Consider the following 21,229-nt stretch of genomic DNA (forward strand, 5'->3'; position numbering starts at 1 on the left):
GAAACTAGGGTTGGTTTTATTTCCCTTGAAGCACCGGTCTCTTGGCTCCTTGGGAGGGAGACAAGTGCTTGGCAGCTCTGCCTTGCTGGTGTCCCCGTGGTGCTCTTTACCTTGTTTTGTACAACACCCTTTTGTTCAGCCCCATTTTGGGCATTAGGTTTAAATGCAAATTGAGGAGATTCAAGGAAGGAAAACAATTACTAAAAATAAAAATTGTCGTTTGAGTTTTCTCATTCTGCTCACCTGATGGCCCCTATGGTTTTCCCACTCTGATTCCAGTCTAATGTGATGGATCCTTCCTTCCTCCCTGCCTCTTCCTCTTCCACCTCCTCCTCTTCCTTCTCTGCCTCCTCCTCCTCCTCCTCCTTTTTTTCCCTTTCTTCCTATTTGCCAGACCTTGGGCTTGAACTCAAGGCGGCCTCGGCACTGTCCCATAGCTTCTTTTGCTCAAGGCCAGCACTCTTAACACTTGAGCCACAGCACCACTTCCAGTTTTTTCTGTTTTATGTGGTACTGAGGAATTGAACTCAGGGCTTCATGGATTCTAGGCAAGCTCTACCACTAAGCCACATACCCAGCCCTAACATGATTTTTCTTTGTTCTCTCTGGTGAGTGGGAAGAGACAGGCGCTTCTGAAGCCAGACTGCTGGCAATGAAGGCTACCTGAATGGGCCACATCTCCCTTCATAGTGGGGTTGCTCATGTATGTGCTCATGTATTTCTTTGTCATTGAGAAAAGCATTAGTCTTTTTTTTGTTGTTGTTTTGTTTTTGTTTTTATTGGTTGGTCGTGGGGCCTGAACTCTGGGCCTGGGCGCTGTTCCTCAGCTCTTTAGCTCAAGGCTAGCGCTCTTCAACTTAAGCCACAGTGCCACTTCCAGCTTTTTCTGCTTATGTGGTGCTGAGGAATCGAACCCAGGGCCTCATGCATGCAAGGCAAGCACTCTAGCACTGAGCCACCTTCCCTGCGCATTAGTCTGTTAAAAGACAAAATCATTTCTAGAGATGTAGCTCAGTAGTAGAGCATATAGAAGGCTCTAGGTTTGCTCCTGAGAAATCCCCCAATAGCACTTACCCCTGTACCAGGAGAGGCCCACCTCGTCTGCTGTGTGCTACCTGCAGGAGATAGGTACAGGCTTCCTTGGTTCTTGTGTGTTGGTTAAAGGACACTGGGGTCCCTAGTTTGGGCAGGTAGGAGGGACTGGTGGTAAGCGTTTTACACTTCATCTGCTTGCCTTAGGGAGGCTGGCTCATGGGGGCCCTGGCCGTGGACTCTGGGTGTGCTTCGCCCGTGCCTGTATGTCATCTGTCCCAGTGACCTAGGTGCAGGTGAGGTGCCTTGCTCCATCTGGAAAAGAAGTGACAAACCTCTCTTGCCTCAGAGATATGTGGAGGCCAATTAGAGCCTGTAGTCCTCTTCAGATACAGAGCATCCAAGCCCAGCATCATTCTCTTGTAGGCTCCTGGGGAGATTGCTCCCTGCTGTATCAAGACACTCTGGGCTCATGAGTCCAGGACAGGTTGTACTTTCAGTCACAGTGCTCAGGCAGGCTTTGGGGCAGAGAGAATAGGACAGGAACATCAGGCCCTGTGTTTTCTGGTGGTTTATTGGAGACGAGTCTCACAGATGCTCCTGCCCGGGCGGGCTTTGCGCCGCGACCCTCAGATCTCGGCCTCCTGAGTAGCCGGGGCGGCAGCGTGCGGCGCGGCGCCCGGCTCATGCCAGCTACTCCTGCCGTCTCCTGCCACAGCAAGAGTATGGCTATTCAGACTAGGGCTTGTGGTCTCCGTGAGGCTGCTCTGCATGGCTGATGCGTCTCTGGGAGCCCTGGTCTTCTCGGATGCAGGCCCTCAGCGTATCGTAGTGTTGCATGGCTTCAGCCCTTCCCCGCTCACTTTTTTCTTGCTGTGGGCACCTCCTTTCTCTAGTTCCACACAGGGCTTGTATCTGTGTGTTCTCATAGTCAGGTTTCAGGGCCAGAGCCAGCCTGGTTTCCCCTCCGTGTCCCAATGCCTGGCTCTGCAGGCACAGCTAGAGGACTCCATTTCTGAGCGGAGTGTGTCTCCGACCCCTGCTCAGGGTCCTGGTGGGTGGGAAGTGACCACCAGTGTTCTAGGCATATGTCAGTTGATTGAGAAATGGTTATTTATACCTAAAAATCATTAGAAACTGAACTGTATTAATCACACCGGTAGACTTGGGAAGGGCTGGAGTGCTGTGCCCCCGGGGCTGGCCCTCTCCTTGCCCTGTTGCCCAGAGTCTTTTCTGCTGGTGGGTTTTCCTTCCAGGTCATGGACCTCATTTCATATGATTTTGTTGCTGTTAATAATCAATTCTAGTTGGGGCCCTTACCTAGCATATGTATATGTGTATATGTATATATGTGTGTATTCATTCAGTTTTGCAGTGCTGGGGATTAAACCTAGGGTCTTGTGCAACTAGGCAAGCACCGTATTAGTGAGTCTCAGCCCCAACTGGGGAAGAAAAATACATTTTTCATCCTGGGATCTTACTGATTCTTTTTGTTGTTGTTGGTTGTGGGCTTGACCTCAGGGCCTGGGTGCTATCCCTGACCTCTTTTGCTCAAGGCTAGTGCTCCACCATTTTGAACTACAGCTCCACTTCTTGGTTTTGAGTGGTTAATTGGATATGAGTCTCATTGCAACTTCTCGGCCTGAGCTGGCTTCAAATTGCGATCCTCAGATCTCAACCTCCTGAGTAGCTGGGATTTCAGGTGTGAGCCACTGGCACCCGGCAAGACTTTGCTGATTCTAATCATTTACCCCACTTATCCCAGCCATTGACAACTTCAGCAATTAAGTTTCACTTCTTTTGTTTTATTTTTGTGTTTGTTTTTGGTCGGTCGTGGGGCCTGAACTCTGGGCCTGGGCGCTGTCCCTCAGCTCTTCAGCTCAAGGCTAGCTCTCAACTGTTTGAGCCACAGCACCACTTCCGGTTTCCTGAGTGGTTTATTGGAGATAAGAGTTACGAACATTTGTGCGTGGGCTGGCTTTGAACTGTGATCCTCAGATCTTAGTCTCCTGAGTAGCTAGGATTACAGGCCACCAGCGCTGGCTAAGTTTCACATTTCTGGAGATTCCTTTCTTTCTGCCTCTTGTAGGTGATGTCTCTGGCTCCGCCCCTCCTGAGGTGGTCCCTGAGGGTAGCGTGGTGTCTCCACCCCTGTGCTGTCATACTCCCTGCCCAGCTTCAGCTTAGGGTTGTGGGCCCTTCCAGAGGCTTAATTTTGCAAGCCAGTAGATGTGCTGTGAGTTGTGATCTCGTAGGCTCCCAGTTTGTGAGAGGAAGTTCTTTCCTATAGTGCTGTGGGGAGATGCCTTGCAGGAAAGCATGAGGGCCAGTGTACAGTACTTCATTCTGAGATGGCAGTGTGAGGCTTTGGCCTCACTGACACGAGGAGCTCCCTGGTCTGGGCGAGAACCCACTGTGTTCTGGGTAGAGCTGGCCTGGAGTTGGCTGTGTGGGTGTTGATTTTTTTGTGTGTAACCATGTCCCTCGTGTGTACCATGAGGTTGTTGCTGATGAGTGTTGTTGCTGAGCCTGTCTTGGTGGGGTGGGACTGCTGCTTTCCTCTGGGACACGCAGGCAAGCCTTGCTTGCCTTATGTCTTGTTCTTGCTGTGGGTTGGCATAGGTATGGTAAGGTCTTTCTGAGAGTCCAGAACAGGGCTTTCCGTGGATGAGCTGCTGTTGTAGAACCTCTGTGGGTCTGCGCTAGGGGTGGCCAGTGCCTGCCTACAAGGGGAGGACAGGTGGACGAAGAGGCTTCGCACTGCCAGTGAGTCACTCCTGGGCCGGGGGTGCGGGACCTTTCTCCAGGGGCCTGGGGTGGAGTTGCTTTTCTTGGCCTGGGTTTGGGAGTGCCTTCAGGGAACCTCAAACCAGCACCTCTTGCTTGGCAGCAGGGTGAACTTGCTCCTGAGTGGCTGACAGCCTATGATTTGCCAGGTTTAGAGAGCATGCCCTGGGGAGGGGAAGCTGATTTGCACCGCGCAGAAAAGCCAGCTTGGGTGGGTAGCAATCTAAAGGTGTGGTGGTTTAGGATGATTACTAAGAAACTCTTTTGTTTATATCTTGCCCTGTGCTAGTTTCTAGAACAACAGAAGCAGACTTTGTGGTTGCTTCCCCTGAGTGGTGATTTTCTCTAAACTGTTGGTGGTGTAATTGCTTTGGTGTAGCCTGTGCTTTTCAGCAGGTGGCTAGGTTGGATCCTGCTTTATGCTTCCATGAAAATCAGTGCACCTCCCATTTTATGGCTCACTATGCATTCTTAAGACAATCAAACGATGAGCATCTTCTGCCTGATTAGTCTGGGGTTTCACTGCTCTCTGGCACAGACCATGCACTGACAGGCACTGAGGGATTGGTGGGTGGTCCTTGCATTGTAGCCTGGGTGGGCCTGGAACTTGCCATTCTCCCCTCAGCCTCCTGAGTGTGGGACGATTCTTTATGTGAGAAGACAGGAATACACAAAGTCCTTGTCCTATTGATTGCCCCTCTTTTCTCCTGGCTCCTTCATAGAGAATCACTGACTTTATGACTTTCTCTGCATGTCAGAGAATATACTGAGAATATACAGTGATCCCTTACCTAGCAGGGTTACGTTCCAGAGACCCCTGCAACAGGTGAAAATCTGTGAGGTAGCAGTGTTGGATAGTGTTCCCTTACTATACTGTGGTTCACTTATGGCTGCTTTGCAGGTTTTCACCCACAGTGAGGGTCTTTGGCACGTAACACCTGCGACAGGTGAGGGAGGACTATTTACATATTTAAAAAGTGTGCTTTAGTGAAGCTACAATAAGCGAATGGTGATACAGCGCGGGATGACTACTGAGAGTGTGCACGCTGTCCTCTTGGGGATGCAGCTGGAAACTTCAGCGCAGTTCTCTACCATGAAGCTATGTAGTGTTGGTTTCCCTTACTCTGGGCAGTGGTGGGACTCTGCTGCCAGTGTGTATGTGTGGGGGAGGGAGGGCGGGCGCATGCATGCATGCATGAGTATACGGATACATGCACGTACACATGATGCACGCACACATGCAGGTCTGAGGGGCTGGTGTCTCCACAGTGCGGAGACGGTTACAAGTGTACTGTGCCAGGGCACCAGTGACCAGTTTTAAGAAATGTTCTCCTGACAACTTGCCACTACCTGAATTATAATCTTTTATTTAGATTTTTTTTTTTTTTTTTGGTGGTTGTGGGACTTGAACTGAAGAGCCTGGGCACTGTCTCTGATCTTTTCTTCTCAAGGCTAGTGCTCTACTACTTTGAGCCACAGTGCCACTTCCAGATTTCTGGTGGTTAATTGGAGATAAGAGTCTTAGGAACTTTCCCACTCAGTCTGGCTTTGAATGTGACCCTCAGATCTCAGCCTCTTAAAAAATTAGGATTACAGGGGCTGGGAAGGTAGCTCAGTGGTAGAGAGCTTACCTTGTAGAGGCCCTGGGTTCGATTCCTCAGCACCACATAAGCAGAAAAAGCTGGAAGTGGGGCTAAGCCTCAAGTGGTAGAGCGCTAGCCTTCAGCTGAAGAGCTGAGGGACAGCGCCCAGGCCCAGAGTTCAGGCCCCACGACTGACCCAAAAAAAAAAAAAAATTAGGATTACAGGCATGAGCCCCTGGTGCCCAGCTCAGATTCTTTTATTTAGTCAATAAGACTAGAAGACTAGAGTGCTGTTGTTTCCCCTCCCCCACCTAGTCTTTTGATGCCAGTCCTGGGGCTTGAACTCAGGGCCTGGGCGCTGTCCCTGGGCTTTTTTCTTTTCTTTTTTTCTCTTAAGGCTAGTGCTGTACCACTTGAGACACAGTGCTACTTCTGAGTGGTTTTTCTGAGTGGTTTATTGGAGATAAAAGTCTCATGGACTTTCCTGTCTGGGCTGGCTTCAAACTGGAATATAGGTGTGACCCACAGTGCTTGGCTTTCCTACAACTTTTATTTTCAATTTTCATCTCCTTCCCTATGTTTTCCACATTGCTGTCAGGGTAGTGTTTGTCAATCTGGCCCTAATTGTCTTGCTTTTGTCCCAGAAGATGTCCTAGTATTGCTTGTCTACTAGGTGAAATTCCATTGCTTCACCTGCTTCCTTAGGAGAGTTTTCTTCTTTTCCATGGAACCACCCACTCCAAAGCCTGTGCCGTGAATGACCTGTGCCTGGGATTCTGCAGGTCCTTAGAGAGCCAGGTATGGGAATGGCTGTGCCCCTCTGATACTGAATCCTGGTGGGATGTCTCATGGTAGCCGCCTCCAAGGCAGGGCTAGCTGGGACTTTGATCATAACCGCTTCTTTCTCATGGTGTGGCAGCTGATCCTGTTGGCGTAACATCTGGAGAGCCAGTGACCCAGAGATCCTGGCTTGAGAGTGCAGGGCTTGGGAGCCACTTACGTGGCTGAAGCTGGAAACCTGCTAGGGTAGGGATGGGGAGGAGTGCTAGGAAATGTGCCGATTAGGGTAACTTTGTGGTTTCCATTTGAACTGTCTATTTGCAAGAGTAACCTGCTAATTAGGAAGTGGGCATTACCAGCATGGCCTGGCTTAGCACCTGTATGATCACACCCCATCTTTTCCCCTTTCAAGATGCCTGGGTGCCTGTCAGTGCCTCCCAGGCTGACATTCCAACAGCCTGTGTCCCAGCTTTACCTCAGTGGGACATCTAGCACCTGGAGGAGGTAGCCGTGCCCAGGGTGTCCTTGTCTCTTGTATTCTTCAAGTATAATTAGCTTCTCCTCACTCATAATGTGGACTTCCTTATCCTAGTGGTTCGAGAACGGTGTGGGTTTTGGTGTTTTCTGACCCTAATGTGAATATCCCAGTATTTCTGCTTAAGAGGTATTTGCACTTTAAATAGATAATACTTGTAAAATAAATGTATTGGTTATGTTTGAATTTATATAAAGTAAGTTAACTTTTAATTTGTATTTCACATAAACCAACTCTAGTGAAGCATAGTTCCTGAAACAAAAAATGAGTATGTCTAAGTTGATTTGGTAGGGCTGGGAATGTGGCTCAGTGATAGAGTGCTTGTCTAGCATGCGTGAAGCCGCGGCACTGGCTCAAGTGGTGTAGAATGCTTGCCTTGAGCAAAAGAAGCTCAGGGGCTGTCAGGTCCTGAGTTAAAACCCCAGTATCCCCGCCCCCCCAAAAAAACAAAGGCCGGTGGCTCACGCCTGTAATCCTACCCTAACTACTCAGGAGGCTGAGATCTGAGGATTGAGGTTCAAAGCGAGCCCAGGCAGGAAAATTCCTGCACAAGACGCCTATCTTTAGCTAACCACCAGGAAACCGGAAATGGCACTGTGGCTTAAGTGGTAGAACACTAGCCTTGAGCTGAAGAGCTGAGGGACAGCGCCCAGGCCCAGTTTCAGCCTTATGACCCAGAGAGAGAGAGAGAGAGAGAGAGGAAGAGAGAGAGAGAGAGAGATTCTGTGTTCTGGTCTCTGGTGAATATATTTAAAAGTGGAAGGAGAGAGGCATGTGTCAGGTATCAGAGTGGCTCTGTGATGTAGGCATTTCCATTGTCCTGTCTTCACAGACTAGGGGAGGCAGTAGTAGCCTGAGTGGCTAAAGGCTGGCTGGTTCTGCCTCCTCTGTCTAGCAGTTGGGCTGAGTACTAGGAAGTTTGCTCACCTTTCTACTTATTTATAAATTTTATTTCACAATTCTTGGGATGAACCTAGGCCACACAGTCTGTCACTAGTTCATACCTCCTTTTTTTTTTTTTTTAAATTTCTTTTTGGAGGTATTGGAGCTCAAACCAGGATCTTTGTGTATACTGGGCATGCATTCAGGGTCTACCATATTCCCAGCCTCTAGAAAGACTTTTTTTGGTGCTCATCCTAGGCTTTAACTCAGGGCCTGGGTGCTGTCCGTATCCCTGTTCATGGCTAATGCTGTATTACTTGTTCCACTTCTGGCTTCTTGTTATTTTTTATTTATTTATTTTTGTGTTGGTCGTGGGACCTGAACTCTGGGCCTGGGCGCTGTCCCTCAGCTCTTCAGCTCAAGGCTAGCGCTCTACCACTTGAGCCATAGCACCACTTCTGGCTTTTTCTGCTTATGTGGTGCTGAGGAATGGAATCCAGGGCCTCATGCATGCAAGGCAAGCACTCTACCACTGAGCCTCCTTCCCAGCCCCTGGCTTCTTTTTAGTAGTTTGCTGGAGATAAGAGTCTCTGTGACTTTACTGCCTAGGTTGGCCTTGAACTGAGATCCTCGGATCTCAGCTTCTTGAGTAGCTAGGATTACAGGTGTAAGCCACTGGTGCCTGGCTAAAGTGACATTTTTTTATTCGGTCCCAATTAAAAGATTAGTTTTTCCCAATGTGACCTTCCTTCCAGAGAGGGCCTACATGGTGCCAGTTTGAGGGTGCTCCCCTCCTCCCCTCCCCACCATGACCCCCTCTTTGTCATGCTGGTCAGTTTCTTCTGCTTTTTTTTTTTTTGTCGGTCCTGGGGCTTGAACTCTGGGCCTGGGCGCTGTCCCTCCGCTCTTCAGCTCAAGGCGAGCGCTCTACCACTTGAGCCACAGCGCCACTTCCGGTTTTCTAGTGGTTTATTGGAGATCAGAGTCTCACGGACTTTTCTGCCCAGGCTGGCTTTGAACCGTGGTCCTCAGATCTCAGCCTCCTGAGTAGCTAGGATGACAGCGTGAGCCACCGGCGCCCAGCTTTAGTCAGTCTCTTCTGTTAGTTTGCCAACCCCATGCTTGCTGATTTAGCTCCCTTCACACCACTCCTGCCACCTCCCAGCTTTGCAGTGATCCTTGAGCACTTGGCTAATTACTTGGTCTCTGAATTAGTTACATCTAATATCACTGTGGCCAAATGCCTGACAGAAACAACTTGAAGAAGGAAGACATATTTTAGCTTAGAGTATGAGAGCATTCAGTCCATCTTGGGGGGCGGGAGAGCAGTTTACGTTCTCAGAAACAGAATGAGACAGGAAAGGGCCAAGGACAAGGTCCTCCTAAGGACTCCTCCACTGACGTATTCCCTCTAGCTAAGCCTCACCTCCTAGAGGCCACATAAGTTCTCAAAATGGTACCAAATGCTCAGGACCAGAGGTTCTAAATATGAGCCTGGGGGAGATTTCATATTCAGACTGTAGCATTTACCTCTTGTCCCAAAGGCTTATGGGCCTTTCATAATGGAAAATACATTCACTCCATCTTTTAGAGTCCCCGTAATTTTAACAGTTCCAGCATTGTTCAAAAGTCCAAATTCAAAATCTCTTCTAAAGAAAAGCTCCTCGCTATGAGGTCCTGCCTCTAATATACCAAGACACAGATGAAATATTCCTATTCCCAAAGGGAAGAAAAGGAGGAATAAGACCAAAGCAAGACACATATTAAATCTGGAATCCAGGACGAGAGTTGGCCTGCTCTGATCGCCAAAGGGCTTGGGAAGCTCCACCCTTCTGTAACCCACGTGATCTCTCTCAGACTAGTTCCTCTCTGCCTGCATTTTTCCTGGATAGGTGTTTCTCAGTCCTGACTCAGTTTCCAGAATCCTGGGGTCTTCACTGCATCTTCTTGCATTGCCTGACTCGGGCTGGCTGTAGGGGTCCTGACTCTGCCACACTTTGCCTAGGCTCCTGGTCTTCATTTGAATGCTTCCATGACCCCACAACTCTTTTTTTTTTTTTTTTTTGTCGGTCGTGGGGCTTGAACTTGGCCTGGGTGCTGTCCCTCCGCTCTTCAGCTCAAGGTGAGCACTCTACCACTTGAGCCACAGCGCCACTTCCGGTTTTCTGGTGGTTTATTGGAGATAGGAGTCTCACGGTCTCTCCTGCCCGGGCTGGCTTTGAACCGCGATCCTCAGATCTCAGCCTCCTGAGTAGCTAGGATTACAGGCGTGAGCCACCAGCGCCCGGCAACCCCACAACTCTTAGGATGATCTAAGTTCTGCCATCATCTTTACAAGTGCTTGGCTCTCTTGGACTATTGCTACATTGGAGTGCAAGGTAACTGAACCTAGGAAAGTGCTGCCCTAGGTAGCCCTGTGTGAGCCGGATACTCCCTAAGGCTCTCAAAGGAGAATCTTACAAATAAGCTTATACTTTTTTCCCCCCAGTCCTGGGGCTTGAACTCTGGGCTTAGGCGCTATCCCTCAGCAATTCAGCTCAAGGCTAGCACTCTACTACTGGAGCAACAGCGCCATTTCCGGTTTTCTGGTGGTTCATTGGAGATAAGAGTCTCACGGACATTTTTGCCTGGGCTGGCTTTGAACCGTGATCCTCAGATCTCAGCCTCCTCGGTAGCTAGGATGACAGGCATGAGCCACTGGCGCCCGGCAAAGTGAGAGACTGTGTTTTGTTTTGTTTTCTTGTTGGTTGTGTGGCTTGAACTCTGGGTCCTGGGCGCTGTCCCTCAGCTCTTCAGCTCAAGGCGAGCGCTCCACTGGAGCCACAGTGCCACTGTGAGCTCCTCACCTCAAGGTGCTGGCTCTACCACTGGAGCCACAATGCTGGTTTTCTGGCGGTTAGTTGGAGATAAGAGGCTCATGGACTTTCCTGCCCTGGCTGACTTTGAATCACAATCCTCAGATCTCAGCCTCCTGAATAGCTAGGATGACAGGCGTGAGCCACCGGTGTCTGGCCAAAAATAAATTTTTAGTTAAGTAGTTGTGTAAAGGGGTTTGATTTCAGAAGCCAGGTTATGAGGTCAGTGCCGCCCTTGCATTGTTTTCCTTTGCCTTTCCCCATCTCACCCCACCCCAAGCTATGTGGTTCCATTTTCACACAGTGTACAATGAATGGAATGACTACGTTTGCACGCCCTTTCTTCCTCAGTCAGTGTCCTCTTCCCATGGTTTTTGCCCTCTCCCTTAGAATGTTTCATCTTCCTAGCATTCATTTTATTAAGTGGCTTGTTAGTTTTTTGAAGAACTTATGACACCATTGGACTCCTCCTCTAAGTATAATGGCACTAATTACTTTAGCCACTGTGTCCTTTTTTGGGGGGGGGGGTCTGGTCATGGGGCCTGAACTCTGGGCCTGGGTGCTGTCCCTCAGCTCCTCAGCTCAAGGCTAGCACTCTACCACTTAAGCCACAGCGCCATTTCCGGCTTTTACTGCTTATGTGGTGCTGAGTTATTGAACCCAGGGCCTAATGAATGCAAGGCAAGCACTTTACCACTGAGCCACCTTCCCAGCCCCCACTGTGTCTTTCTTGTTCACAGCTTTAAACTTTTTCTTAGCTGGCCAGATTGTTTTTCAAAATTTTCTCCACTCTATCTTTTTTTTTTTTTGTCAATCATGGGGCTTGAACTCTGGGCCTGGGCGCTGTCCCTGTGCTCTTCAACTCAAGGTGAACACTCTGCTGCTTGAGCCACAGCGCCACTTCCCGTTTTCTGAGTGGTTTATTGGAGATAAGAGTCTTACAGGCTTTCCTGTCTGGGGTGGCTTTGAACCTCGATCCTCAGATGTCAGCCTCCTGAGTAGCTAGGATTACAGGCGTGAGCCACTGGTGCCCGGCTTAGTAATTATTTTTGTGTTGTACTGAGGCTTACTTGCTCAGCTAGCTTGCTTGGCTGGTGCATTACCATTTGAGGTGTGCCTCCAGCACAGCTTTTTGATGGTTATTTTGATAATGGAATCTTAAGGACCTTCCTTTCTTTCTTTCTTTTTCTTTTTGTCAGTCATGGGGCCTGAACTCTGGGCCTGAGCACTGTCCCTCAGCTCTTCAGCTCAAGGCGAGTGCTCTACCACTTGAGCTATAGTGCCACTTCTGGTTTTCTTGTGGTTTATTGGAGATAAGAGTCTCACGGACTTCCCTGCCCGGGATGGCTTTGAACCGCAATCCTCAGATCTCAGCCTCCTGAGTAGTTAGGATTACAGGCGTGAGCCACCAGCGCCCGGCTCTTAAGGACTTTTCTGCTTCAAGTTACTGTCCCCCAGAGGAAAAATGTATTTGCTGATTTGTAGATGAACTAAGTCTTAGGAATTTTTGGTTCAGTGTTTTGGAGACTCAGAATTACACTTGTCTACCAGGCATCAAATTGGAAATAAATTTCCCAACTGAGAACTTAGAAAGTAAGAATTGTGTCCAGTGAGACCCAGTGACCCAGTGCGAGCCAGTGCCCCAGCGAGACCCGGTGTTGCAGTTACCCAGTGAGAATCAGTGTCCACTGGGGTCACTGTCCCAGTGAGAGCCAGTGACCCAGTGCGAGCCAGTGCCCCAGCGAGACCCGGTGTTGCAGTTACCCAGTGAGAGCCATTGTGCCAGCAAGACCCGGTGTTGCAGTTACCCAGTGAGAATCAGTGTCCACTGGGGTCACTGTCCCAGTGAGAGCCAGTGACCCAGTGCGAGCCAGTGCCCCAGCGAGACCCGGTGTTGCAGTTACCCAGTGAGAGCCATTGTGCCAGCGAGACCCGGTGTTGCAGTTACCCAGTGCGAGCCAGTGCCCCAGCGAGACCCGGTGTTGCAGTTACCCAGTGCGAGCCAGTGCCCCAGCGAGACCCGGTGTTGCAGTTACCCAGTGAGAGCCATTGTGCCAGCAAGACCCGGTGTTGCAGTTACCCAGTGCGAGCCAGTGCCCCAGCGAGACCCGGTGTTGCAGTTACCCAATGAGAGCCATTGTGCCAGCGAGACCCGGTGTTGCAGTTACCCAGTGAGAGCCAGTGCCCCAGCGAGACCCGGTGTTGCGGTTACCCAGTGCGAGCCAGTGTGCCAGCGAGACCCGGTGTTGCAGTTACCCAGTGAGACCCAGTGCCCCAGCGAGACCCGGTGTTGCGGTTACCCAGTGCGAGCCAGTGTGCCAGCGAGACCCGGTGTTGCAGTTACCTAGTGAGAGCCAGTGCCCCAGCGAGACCCGGTGTTGCAGTTACCTAGTGAGAGCCAGTGCCCCAGCGAGACCCGGTGTTGCAGTTACCCAGTGAGACCCAGTGCCCCAGCGAGACCCGGTGTTGCGGTTACCCAGTGCGAGCCAGTGCCCCAGCGAGACCCGGTGTTGCAGTTACCTAGTGAGAGCCAGTGCCCCAGCGAGACCCGGTGTTGCAGTTACCTAGTGAGAGCCAGTGCCCCAGCGAGACCCGGTGTTGCAGTTACCCAGTGAGACCCAGTGCCCCAGCGAGACCCGGTGTTGCGGTTACCCAGTGCGAGCCAGTGCCCCAGCGAGACCCGGTGTTGCGGTTACCCAGTGAGAGCCAGTGCCCCAGCGAGACCCGGTGTTGCGGTTACCCAGTGAGAGCCAGTGCCCCAGCGAGACCCGGTGTTGCAGTTACCCCGTGAGAGCCAGTGTCCCAGCGAGACCCGGTGTTGCGGTTACCCAGTGAGACCCAGTGCCCCAGCGAGACCCGGTGTTGCGGTTACCCAGTGAGAGCCAGTGCCCCAGCGAGACCCGGTGTTGCGGTTACCCAGTGAGACCCAGTGCCCCAGCGAGACCCGGTGTTGCGGTTACCCAGTGAGAGCCAGTGCCCCAGCGAGACCCGGTGTTGCGGTTACCCAGTGAGAGCCAGTGCCCCAGCGAGACCCGGTGTTGCAGTTACCCAGTGAGACCCAGTGCCCCAGCGAGACCCGGTGTTGCGGTTACCCAGTGAGAGCCAGTGTGCCAGCGAGACCTGGTGTTGCAGTTACCCAGTGAGAGCCAGTGCCCCAGCGAGACCCGGTGTTGCAGTTACCTAGTGAGAGCCAGTGCCCCAGCGAGACCCGGTGTTGCGGTTACCCAGTGAGAGCCAGTGCCCCAGCGAGACCCGGTGTTGCAGTTACCCAGTGAGAGCCAGTGCCCCAGCGAGACCCGGTGTTGCGGTTACCCAGTGAGAGCCAGTGCCCCAGCGAGACCCGGTGTTGCAGTTACCCAGTGAGACCCAGTGCCCCAGCGAGACCCGGTGTTGCGGTTACCCAGTGAGAGCCAGTGTGCCAGCGAGACCCGGTGTTGCGGTTACCCAGTGAGAGCCAGTGCCCCAGTCTCACTGGGACACTCTTTGGTGGTAACCAGCAGGTTCTTGCAGAGCAGTGAGTGGTGCACATGCGCAAACAGCTGTGGTTTCAGGGAGGCGACCCTGTCAGAGGCTGCGGCCTGTGGATGTTGCCTGCGAGGGTGGGGCAGATGTTCTTGTGTTTAGTGCTCTTGAGGAAGGAGTCCTTTGTCTCCCTGCTGCTTGTTGTGTGGGTAGTTTAGTCCACTGCATTGTTACTTTTGCACAGATAACTTGACCTCTCTGAGGCTCTCTTGCTTCCTCCTTGAAGCCTAGCTCAGTCTACACACTGCGTGTTTGGAGCAGACCCCCTCAGGGCTTGACTTCATCGGTTGTACCCTTGTTCTAAGGGACTTGTGGGAAAGTTCCTTCTCCAATCTCCAGTAGTTCTCTTCTCTTGCTGTTAGGAGATGTGTGTTCACAGTAAATTCTATAGGATGCAATAAGCTGTTGTGATCGTTTACTTGTTTATTTTTTGTTGGTTGTGGGGCTTGAACTCTGGGCCTGGGCACTGTCCCTCAGCTCTTCAGCTCAAGGCTAGCGCTGTACCACTTGAGCCACAGCACCACTTCTGGTTTTCTAGTGGTTTATTGGAGATAAGAGTTTCACAGACTTTTTTGCCCGGTCTGGCTTTGAACTGCGATCCTCAGATCTCAGCGTCCTGAGTAGCTAGGATTACAGACCTGAGCCAGCAGTGCCCGGCGTGATAGTTTATTTTTTTTAAAAACTGTACATTTGTATTTATAACATTTTGATGTTCACCTTCTTTTTCAGGCTCAAATATTTAAGCATGGAAAACGTGAAGACTGTCTACCTTATGGTAAGGTGAATTTGTGATGTCAGTTTTCTGGTATGATGTCAGTATGTTCTGCATATGGTCCCTGAACATTGATCCGTAGTGTAGGAATCTAATTTGGTGTATTTAGATGCTCTCATAGCCCTTAGGTTTTTTTTGTTTTGTGTGTCTTGGTAAGTGGGACTTTTGGCAAACTTTATTAATTATTTGAAATACAGGAAATTGCTGACGTTTCTGTACTGGAGATCCAGGCTCTTAGCACCTTATTGCTGTGTCTTGTTCACAGTTGCCACCAGCCTGCAGGGGTCCTGTAGCGGCCACTTCCCGTGGACTTTATTCCCTGTGGCCTCGTCCGCTCCTCCCCCTCCCCCTCCCATCCCCACTAACCTCTCGTCCTCCCTCCCTCCTCCTGTGCTCCAGCCTCCTTTTTCCCCCTGCAACCGGGTCCCTGTCCCCTCATCTGCTCTGTTGGTTCCATCCTGACTGCTCTTGTGTCCTCCTCTCCCTTGTACGGTCTGTTTCACCTCAAGCCCATTTCTGAGAGCTAGGCCTCTGTTTCTGTCCTGGGCCTTTATGGCTGTCCATAGAATGCTGTCCTTGTGCTCTCTTGGCCTTGGCTTCTCCCAGGTCTGACTGGCCTGTGTAGCACAGGGTCCTGACAGGCTGCTCCCTATGTGAGACCTTTCCACCATGAGGCCCAGCCTCCTTTTCTGTCGTTGTCACCGTTCCTGCATTGTGCTGAGTGACTCAGTGGGTTCTTCCATCCTGCTTTTGACAGAAACCCTGGAAAAAGGGGGTCTTGTAGGTCAGGGCTCTGGTGCTCAGTATTTCTTAGCCCTCACCTGCCCGTGGGCTTGGTTGTGTTGGATACGGGGTGAGTTTGGTCTCGGCTGAGTCACATGCTCTTGTTTGCAGCCAGCACGGTCCTCCAGTGCCTTGACAGGTGCAGACTCCCCGAGTGCAGCCAGACCAAGCTGCGGAAGCTGGGCGTGAAGCTTGTGCAGCGTCTCGGGCTCACCTTCCTGAAGCCGAAGGTGGCGACGTGGAGGTGAGTCAGGGGCAGGGGCAGGCTCTTACCCTGGGGGGACGGCCACATGGGCTGATGGGAAAACCTGTCTTCTGAGTTGATCTTTCTTTAGTTTCTGAAGTGCTTCTCATTGGGAAAGGAGTGATCTTCCTTTGGTCTTCCAGTTGTACTAGCTGAAGCTGGAGTGGTGACGAGAGAAGCCTGCTTTGCTCATGTGCAGGATGTGGTCACTGGTGTGGCTGCTGGGGGAGCTTCTTTTTTTTTTTGCCAGTCCTAGAGCTTGAACTCAGGGCCTGGGCGCTGTCCCTGAGCTTCTTTTGCTCAAAGATAGCATTCTACCACGTGAGCCACAGCACCTCTTTCGGCCTTTTCTGTGTCTGTGGTGCTGAGGAATGGAACCCAGGGCTTCATGCATGCTAGGCAAGCGCTCTACCACTGAGCCACAGTCCTAGCCGGAAGCTCCCTTTTGATTTGTGATCCGTCTGGATACAGGCTATGGATGTGGAATGTCTGTGCTTGGTGGTAAAGATGGTGCTGGGTGTGATCAGTGGTTTTGAATCGCTGGCTCTGTGGCACAGACTCTGGCAATGTTCCTAGGATGCGTGTTTTTAGTAACCTTCAGTTCTGTTTATTTCAAGTGTAACTTGAAATATGATTTGGGAAGCCATATTTTAAGTTCAGTTGGTTAAACTTTGTTGCAAATGGCAGCAAATTCTACAGAAATAATGTTGTGGTTCAGATACTTGTTGAGTATTTAGTATACAGTTCACTCTAAGAGCTTATTGGGTAGGCTCCAGTAGCTCATGCCTATTATCCTACCTATCTAGGAGGCTGAGATCTGAGGATCACAGATTGAAGCCAGCTTGGGCAGAAAAACCTTAGAGACTCTTACCTGCAAGACTCTTACCATCAAAAAGCCAGAACGGGAGGTATGGCTCAGATGGTAGAGTGCCAGCTGTGAGTGATGTCTCCATTCCCACAGTCAGCCTAAGGAATCGGTACACACAGTTAGGCAGCCTGGTGAGATCCGAGGTCTGCAGGGGTAGGAAGCAGGCTGGAGACACAGAGGAACTGGTACTCTGGTCAAGCTGACAGACAGGCAGGAAGGACAGTGTTTTGTTCTGTTGAGCTGAGTTGGTTGGATGAGGCTAACTCATACTTGGGAGGGCCACCTGGAAGCATCCAGATCTACCTAGACATGTCAAATTCATGCTCACAAGTACTGGGGACATTCTTGGGGGACGGATTATAATTTAAAGTCCTTACATATAATTGGCAATACAGTTCTATAACTGATCATACAATTCTATAATAGTATTTACCAACTCTATAATTGGTAACATACTTAGGCTTTACTTTCTTTCTTTCTTTTGGTCAGTTGTGGGGTCTGCACTCTGGGCCTGGGCGCTGTCCCTCAGCTCTTCAGCTCAAAGCTAGCGCTCTACTACTTGAACCACAGCGCCACTTCTGGCTTTTTTTCTGCTTATGTGGTGCTGAGGATTCAAACCCAGGGCCTCATGCATTCAAGGCAAGCACTCTACTACTAAGCCAGATCCTCAGCCAAACTGATGACTTGAATCACCAAGAAATTTGATTGTAGGTTCAGGCTGTACTAGCTTACCTGAGTGTGCTTTGTTTTGCATAGGTATCAGCGTGGCAGCCGGTCTTTGGCTGCCAATCTGAAGCTCTGCACCCAGGATCAAGGTGAGCAGAAGCCACCGACTGACAGCGTGGCGTCTGATGCTGAGGAGGACTATGACATCCCAGAGGGGGTGGAGAGTGTGATAGGTAGGTGGGGCGTGGGACCCTGCCTGGGCTGTTCCTCTGCTCCCTCCCGTGTTGGGACCCTCACTGCACGGATGGCCACTGGCCTGTCCTCTCCGTGGACGGGCTGCTCCCTAGCAGCCTTAGGCTCCCCCAGCTCTCAGCTGTCACACTTCCTTCTGCATACCTGGCCCACCTGGCCATCGCCCTGGGTGTCTCTGGGGAGCTAGGGCTCTCAGGGTGGTCGAGGTGGGCACTTGGTTCTTGAATCTGTAGCACTTTCGTGTTTCCCTCAGTGGCCATCTCAACTCCTGAAGCTCCTACCGTGGGGAGGTTGGCCCAGTACTCTAGTCACACAATGGAGACTTCTGCCCACCTTCCGCTCTGTGCCCTTTCCTATGGGGACCCTGGCTGAGCGGGCTGGGCCAGGCTGACCTTCTGCCTACTTCTATCTGCTCCTTCAGGGCAGGTTTCCACCTAGACTACAGATCGCCCTCACGTGCTGCCCAGGTTCCCCTTTCCTTGTTGCTGTGATGTGACATCTGGTGCCTTCCCTGGCTTGCTCAAGGCCGTTCGGAACGCCACCATCCCATACGGAGTTCCTTGGCCTCTTCCTTGTTGCTCTCTGATCATCACTGCAGGCATATTTTGTCGTCGCCCTTTTGTTGGCTTGTCTCAAATCCTGCTCCCCTGCTTTTTCTCCCAGGTTTTCTGGGGCTGCTGGTGTCCTGTGGCCAAAGTGTTTTGAGGGCCCATCCTGCAGGAGCAGGCTCAGACGCTTGCCTGGAAGGTCCCCAGCTGCTTCAGCTGCCCTCAGCCCCCCTTCCTATGTGCTGGGGCAGACCCTTGTTCTGAGCCTTTGCTTTGCCCTTAGCCTTCATCTTGCACTGGGCCTTCTTCACTTGGTTGGTTGACTTCTCTGATGGGCTTCCATTAGGAACAGTAACAAAAATGGGTTTCCTGGGTTCATTTAAAAATAGAGGAAGCTGGGCTGGGAAGGTGGCTCAGTGGTAGAGCACTCGCCTCCCATGCCTGAGGCCCTGGGTTCGATTCCTCAGCACCACATAAGCAGAAAAAGCCAGAAGTGGCGCTGTGGCTCAAGTGGTAGAGCACTAGCCTTGAGCTGAATTGCTGAGGGACAGCGCCCAGGCCCAGAGTTCAGGCCCCACGATCGGACCCAAAAAAAAAAATAGAGGAAGATGGGCGCCCGTGGCTCACGCCTGTAATCCTAGCTACTCAGGAGGCTGAAATCTGAGGATCGCGGTTCAAAGCCAGCCTGGGCAGGAGAGACCATGAAACTCTTATCTCCAATAAACCACTGGAAAACTGGAAGTGGTGCTGTGGCTCAAGTGGTAGAGCACTGGCCTTGAGCTGAAGAGCTGAAGAGACAGCACCCAGGCCCAGAGTTCAAGCCCCATGACCAACCAAAAAAAGAAAGAATTTACTGAGGCTGATAGCTCATGTTCTGGTTGTTACAGAACAGCTTCTGGTTGGGTTGAAGGACAATGACACGGTGGTGCGGTGGTCTGCAGCCAAAGGGTAAGTGCTGGTGCCTCGCGAGGAGCGAAGTGACGTCCTAGGAGAGGGACAGGCCTGTATCTCAGTGTCCTTAAAAACTTCACACGGGGGCTGGGAAGGTGGCTCAGTGGTAGAGCGCTGGCCTTGCATTCATGAGGCCCTGGGTTCAATTCCTCAGCATCCCATAAGCAAAAAGAAAAAAGCCGGAAGTGGCGCTGTGGCTCAAGTGGTAGAGTGCTAGCCTTGAGCTGAAGAGCTGAGGGACAGCACCCAGGCCCAGAGTTCAGGCCCCACGACCGGATCCAAAAAAAAAACCCACAAAATACTTCACATGGGGTTTGAGAGCTTCATACTCCTTACAGGTTCTCAAAAGATAGAATGACTGTTTTTTAAGTCATATTTCTTCTTTTATAACTTAATTTTAAGATGTGAGTTTTAGGTTCTAGTGCGATTGTGAGCTCTGCAGGTATAGATGTATAGTTTTAAGTTATCTGTGAGACTCCATTGTGGAAAGGGCTGGCAAGTATGGGTCAGCGGGGACTTTTCTATCTACAGGTTCCACTGTGACCGCATATGTTTTGGAGCTCCCTATGGGCCAAAGGGCATTCATATCAGCAGTGCTAAGTTTCAGCCCGTAGTCAGTGTGGCTTGGTATGAGATTAGGTTGAAAGGGCCTTTCCTGTGAGTTTGACTTCAGGACTCTCTCTGCCCTGTGCCCTGTGTGGGCTCCCCACCCTTCGACATCATTGAGAGCCAAAAGTGTTTCCTGTGGAAGGGGGGTTGTGGGGGTCCCCCCGCCCGCCAGATGAACAGCCAGAATTGGAGCTTAGCAAGCATCTGGTGCTCCTGTGCTGGTGGCTCTTAACCATTAGTAATGGACTCAATGCCCACATTACTGTGGGGTATGATGCTGCCTGCTCCTCCCTGACACATAGGGTGGTTGCTGGGCAGGGCTGGCTGGAATGCGCATGTGTGTCTGATGAACTGTTGCTTTTCTTTCCAGAATTGGCAGGATGGCTGGAAGGCTTCCCAAAGAGCTGGCAGACGACGTGGTGGGGTCTGTGCTGGACTGTTTCAGGTTTGTTCTCACACTCGGGCACAGCTGCAGCGTTGCTCTTGGTCCTGTTAACATCCCCTTTCAGTCGAGCTGTTCTTCAAAACCCCAAACCTATTTTTACCTTTTGAAGCTAAACTTGGCAATTTTGGTCATCTTGTGTGTTGCTATTGTCAACATGGTTATATTTAAACTTTAGGAAGAAGTGAAGCTAGTGTGGAACCTGTGCACACAGGATTTTCTTTCTTAGGTATGAACTTGGGTCTGCATTGTAGACAGAGCTTTCTGTGATGAAAGGTGCTCCATCTGTAGTATGGCCACAAGCCTATGGTGCTGCAGCTGTCGAGGGAGACACTTGGGACAGAGGCCTGGAGTCAGTGTTCACTGGAATTTTAGTTTAGTTTTTTTTGTGTGTGTGTCAGTTGTGGGGCTTGAACTCTGGGCCTGGGCACTGTCCCTCAGCTCTTCAGCTCAAAGCTTGTGTTCTACCACTTGAGCCACAGCGCCACTTTGTTTTCTGGTGGTTAATTGGAGATTAATCAAAGTCTCATGGACTTTCCTGCTTGGGCTGGCTTTGAACTGTGATCCTCAGATCTCAGCTTCCTGAGTAGCTAGGATTACAGGCGTGAGCCACTGGCGCCCTGCAAATTTTAGTGTTTTTTTTTTTTTTTTTTTTTTTGATTGGTCGTGGGGCTTGAACCCTGGGCACTGACCCTTTGCTCTTCAGCTCAAGGCGAGTGCTCTACCACTTGAGCCACAGCACTACTTCTGGTTTTCTGGTGGTTTATTGGAGATAAGAGTCTCATGGACTTTCCTGCCCAGGCTTGCTTTGAACCAAGATCCTCAGATCTCAGCCTTCTGAGTAGCTAGGATTACAGCCACTAGTGCCCAGCTCAAGTTTTATTTATTTGTTTGTTCATTTATTTATGCTGGTCGTGGGGCCTGAACTCTGGGCCTGGGCACTGTCCCTCAGCTCTTCAGCTCTACCACTTGAGCCACAGTGCCACTTCTGGCTTTTTCTGCTTATGTGGTGCTGAGGAATCAAACCCAGGGCCTCATGCATGCAAAGCAAGTTCTGTACCACTGAGCCACCTTCCCAGCCCATGTTTTAGTGTTTTAAAAGGGCATTCTGATCTGAG

At 50.9% G+C, this 21,229-nt stretch overlaps 1 protein-coding gene across 1 annotated transcript in view; it reads left to right on the forward strand.

Annotated features, from left to right (window-relative positions):
* Tbcd (tubulin folding cofactor D) overlaps positions 1 to 21,229 on the forward strand; it is a 164,854-nt gene that overhangs the window by 27,858 nt on the left and 115,767 nt on the right. Inside the window, exons 8-12 of the mRNA XM_042696601.1 lie at positions 14,706 to 14,751; positions 15,643 to 15,775; positions 17,400 to 17,542; positions 18,997 to 19,057; positions 20,040 to 20,114. Coding sequence (XP_042552535.1) covers positions 14,706 to 14,751; positions 15,643 to 15,775; positions 17,400 to 17,542; positions 18,997 to 19,057; positions 20,040 to 20,114 — 458 coding nt within the window. The remainder of the gene's footprint in view (positions 1 to 14,705; positions 14,752 to 15,642; positions 15,776 to 17,399; positions 17,543 to 18,996; positions 19,058 to 20,039; positions 20,115 to 21,229) is intronic.

This window comes from Dipodomys spectabilis, unplaced genomic scaffold (genome assembly GCF_019054845.1).
Source record: "Dipodomys spectabilis isolate Male_0828 unplaced genomic scaffold, ASM1905484v1 ptg000208l, whole genome shotgun sequence".
NCBI lineage: Eukaryota > Metazoa > Chordata > Mammalia > Rodentia > Heteromyidae > Dipodomys > Dipodomys spectabilis.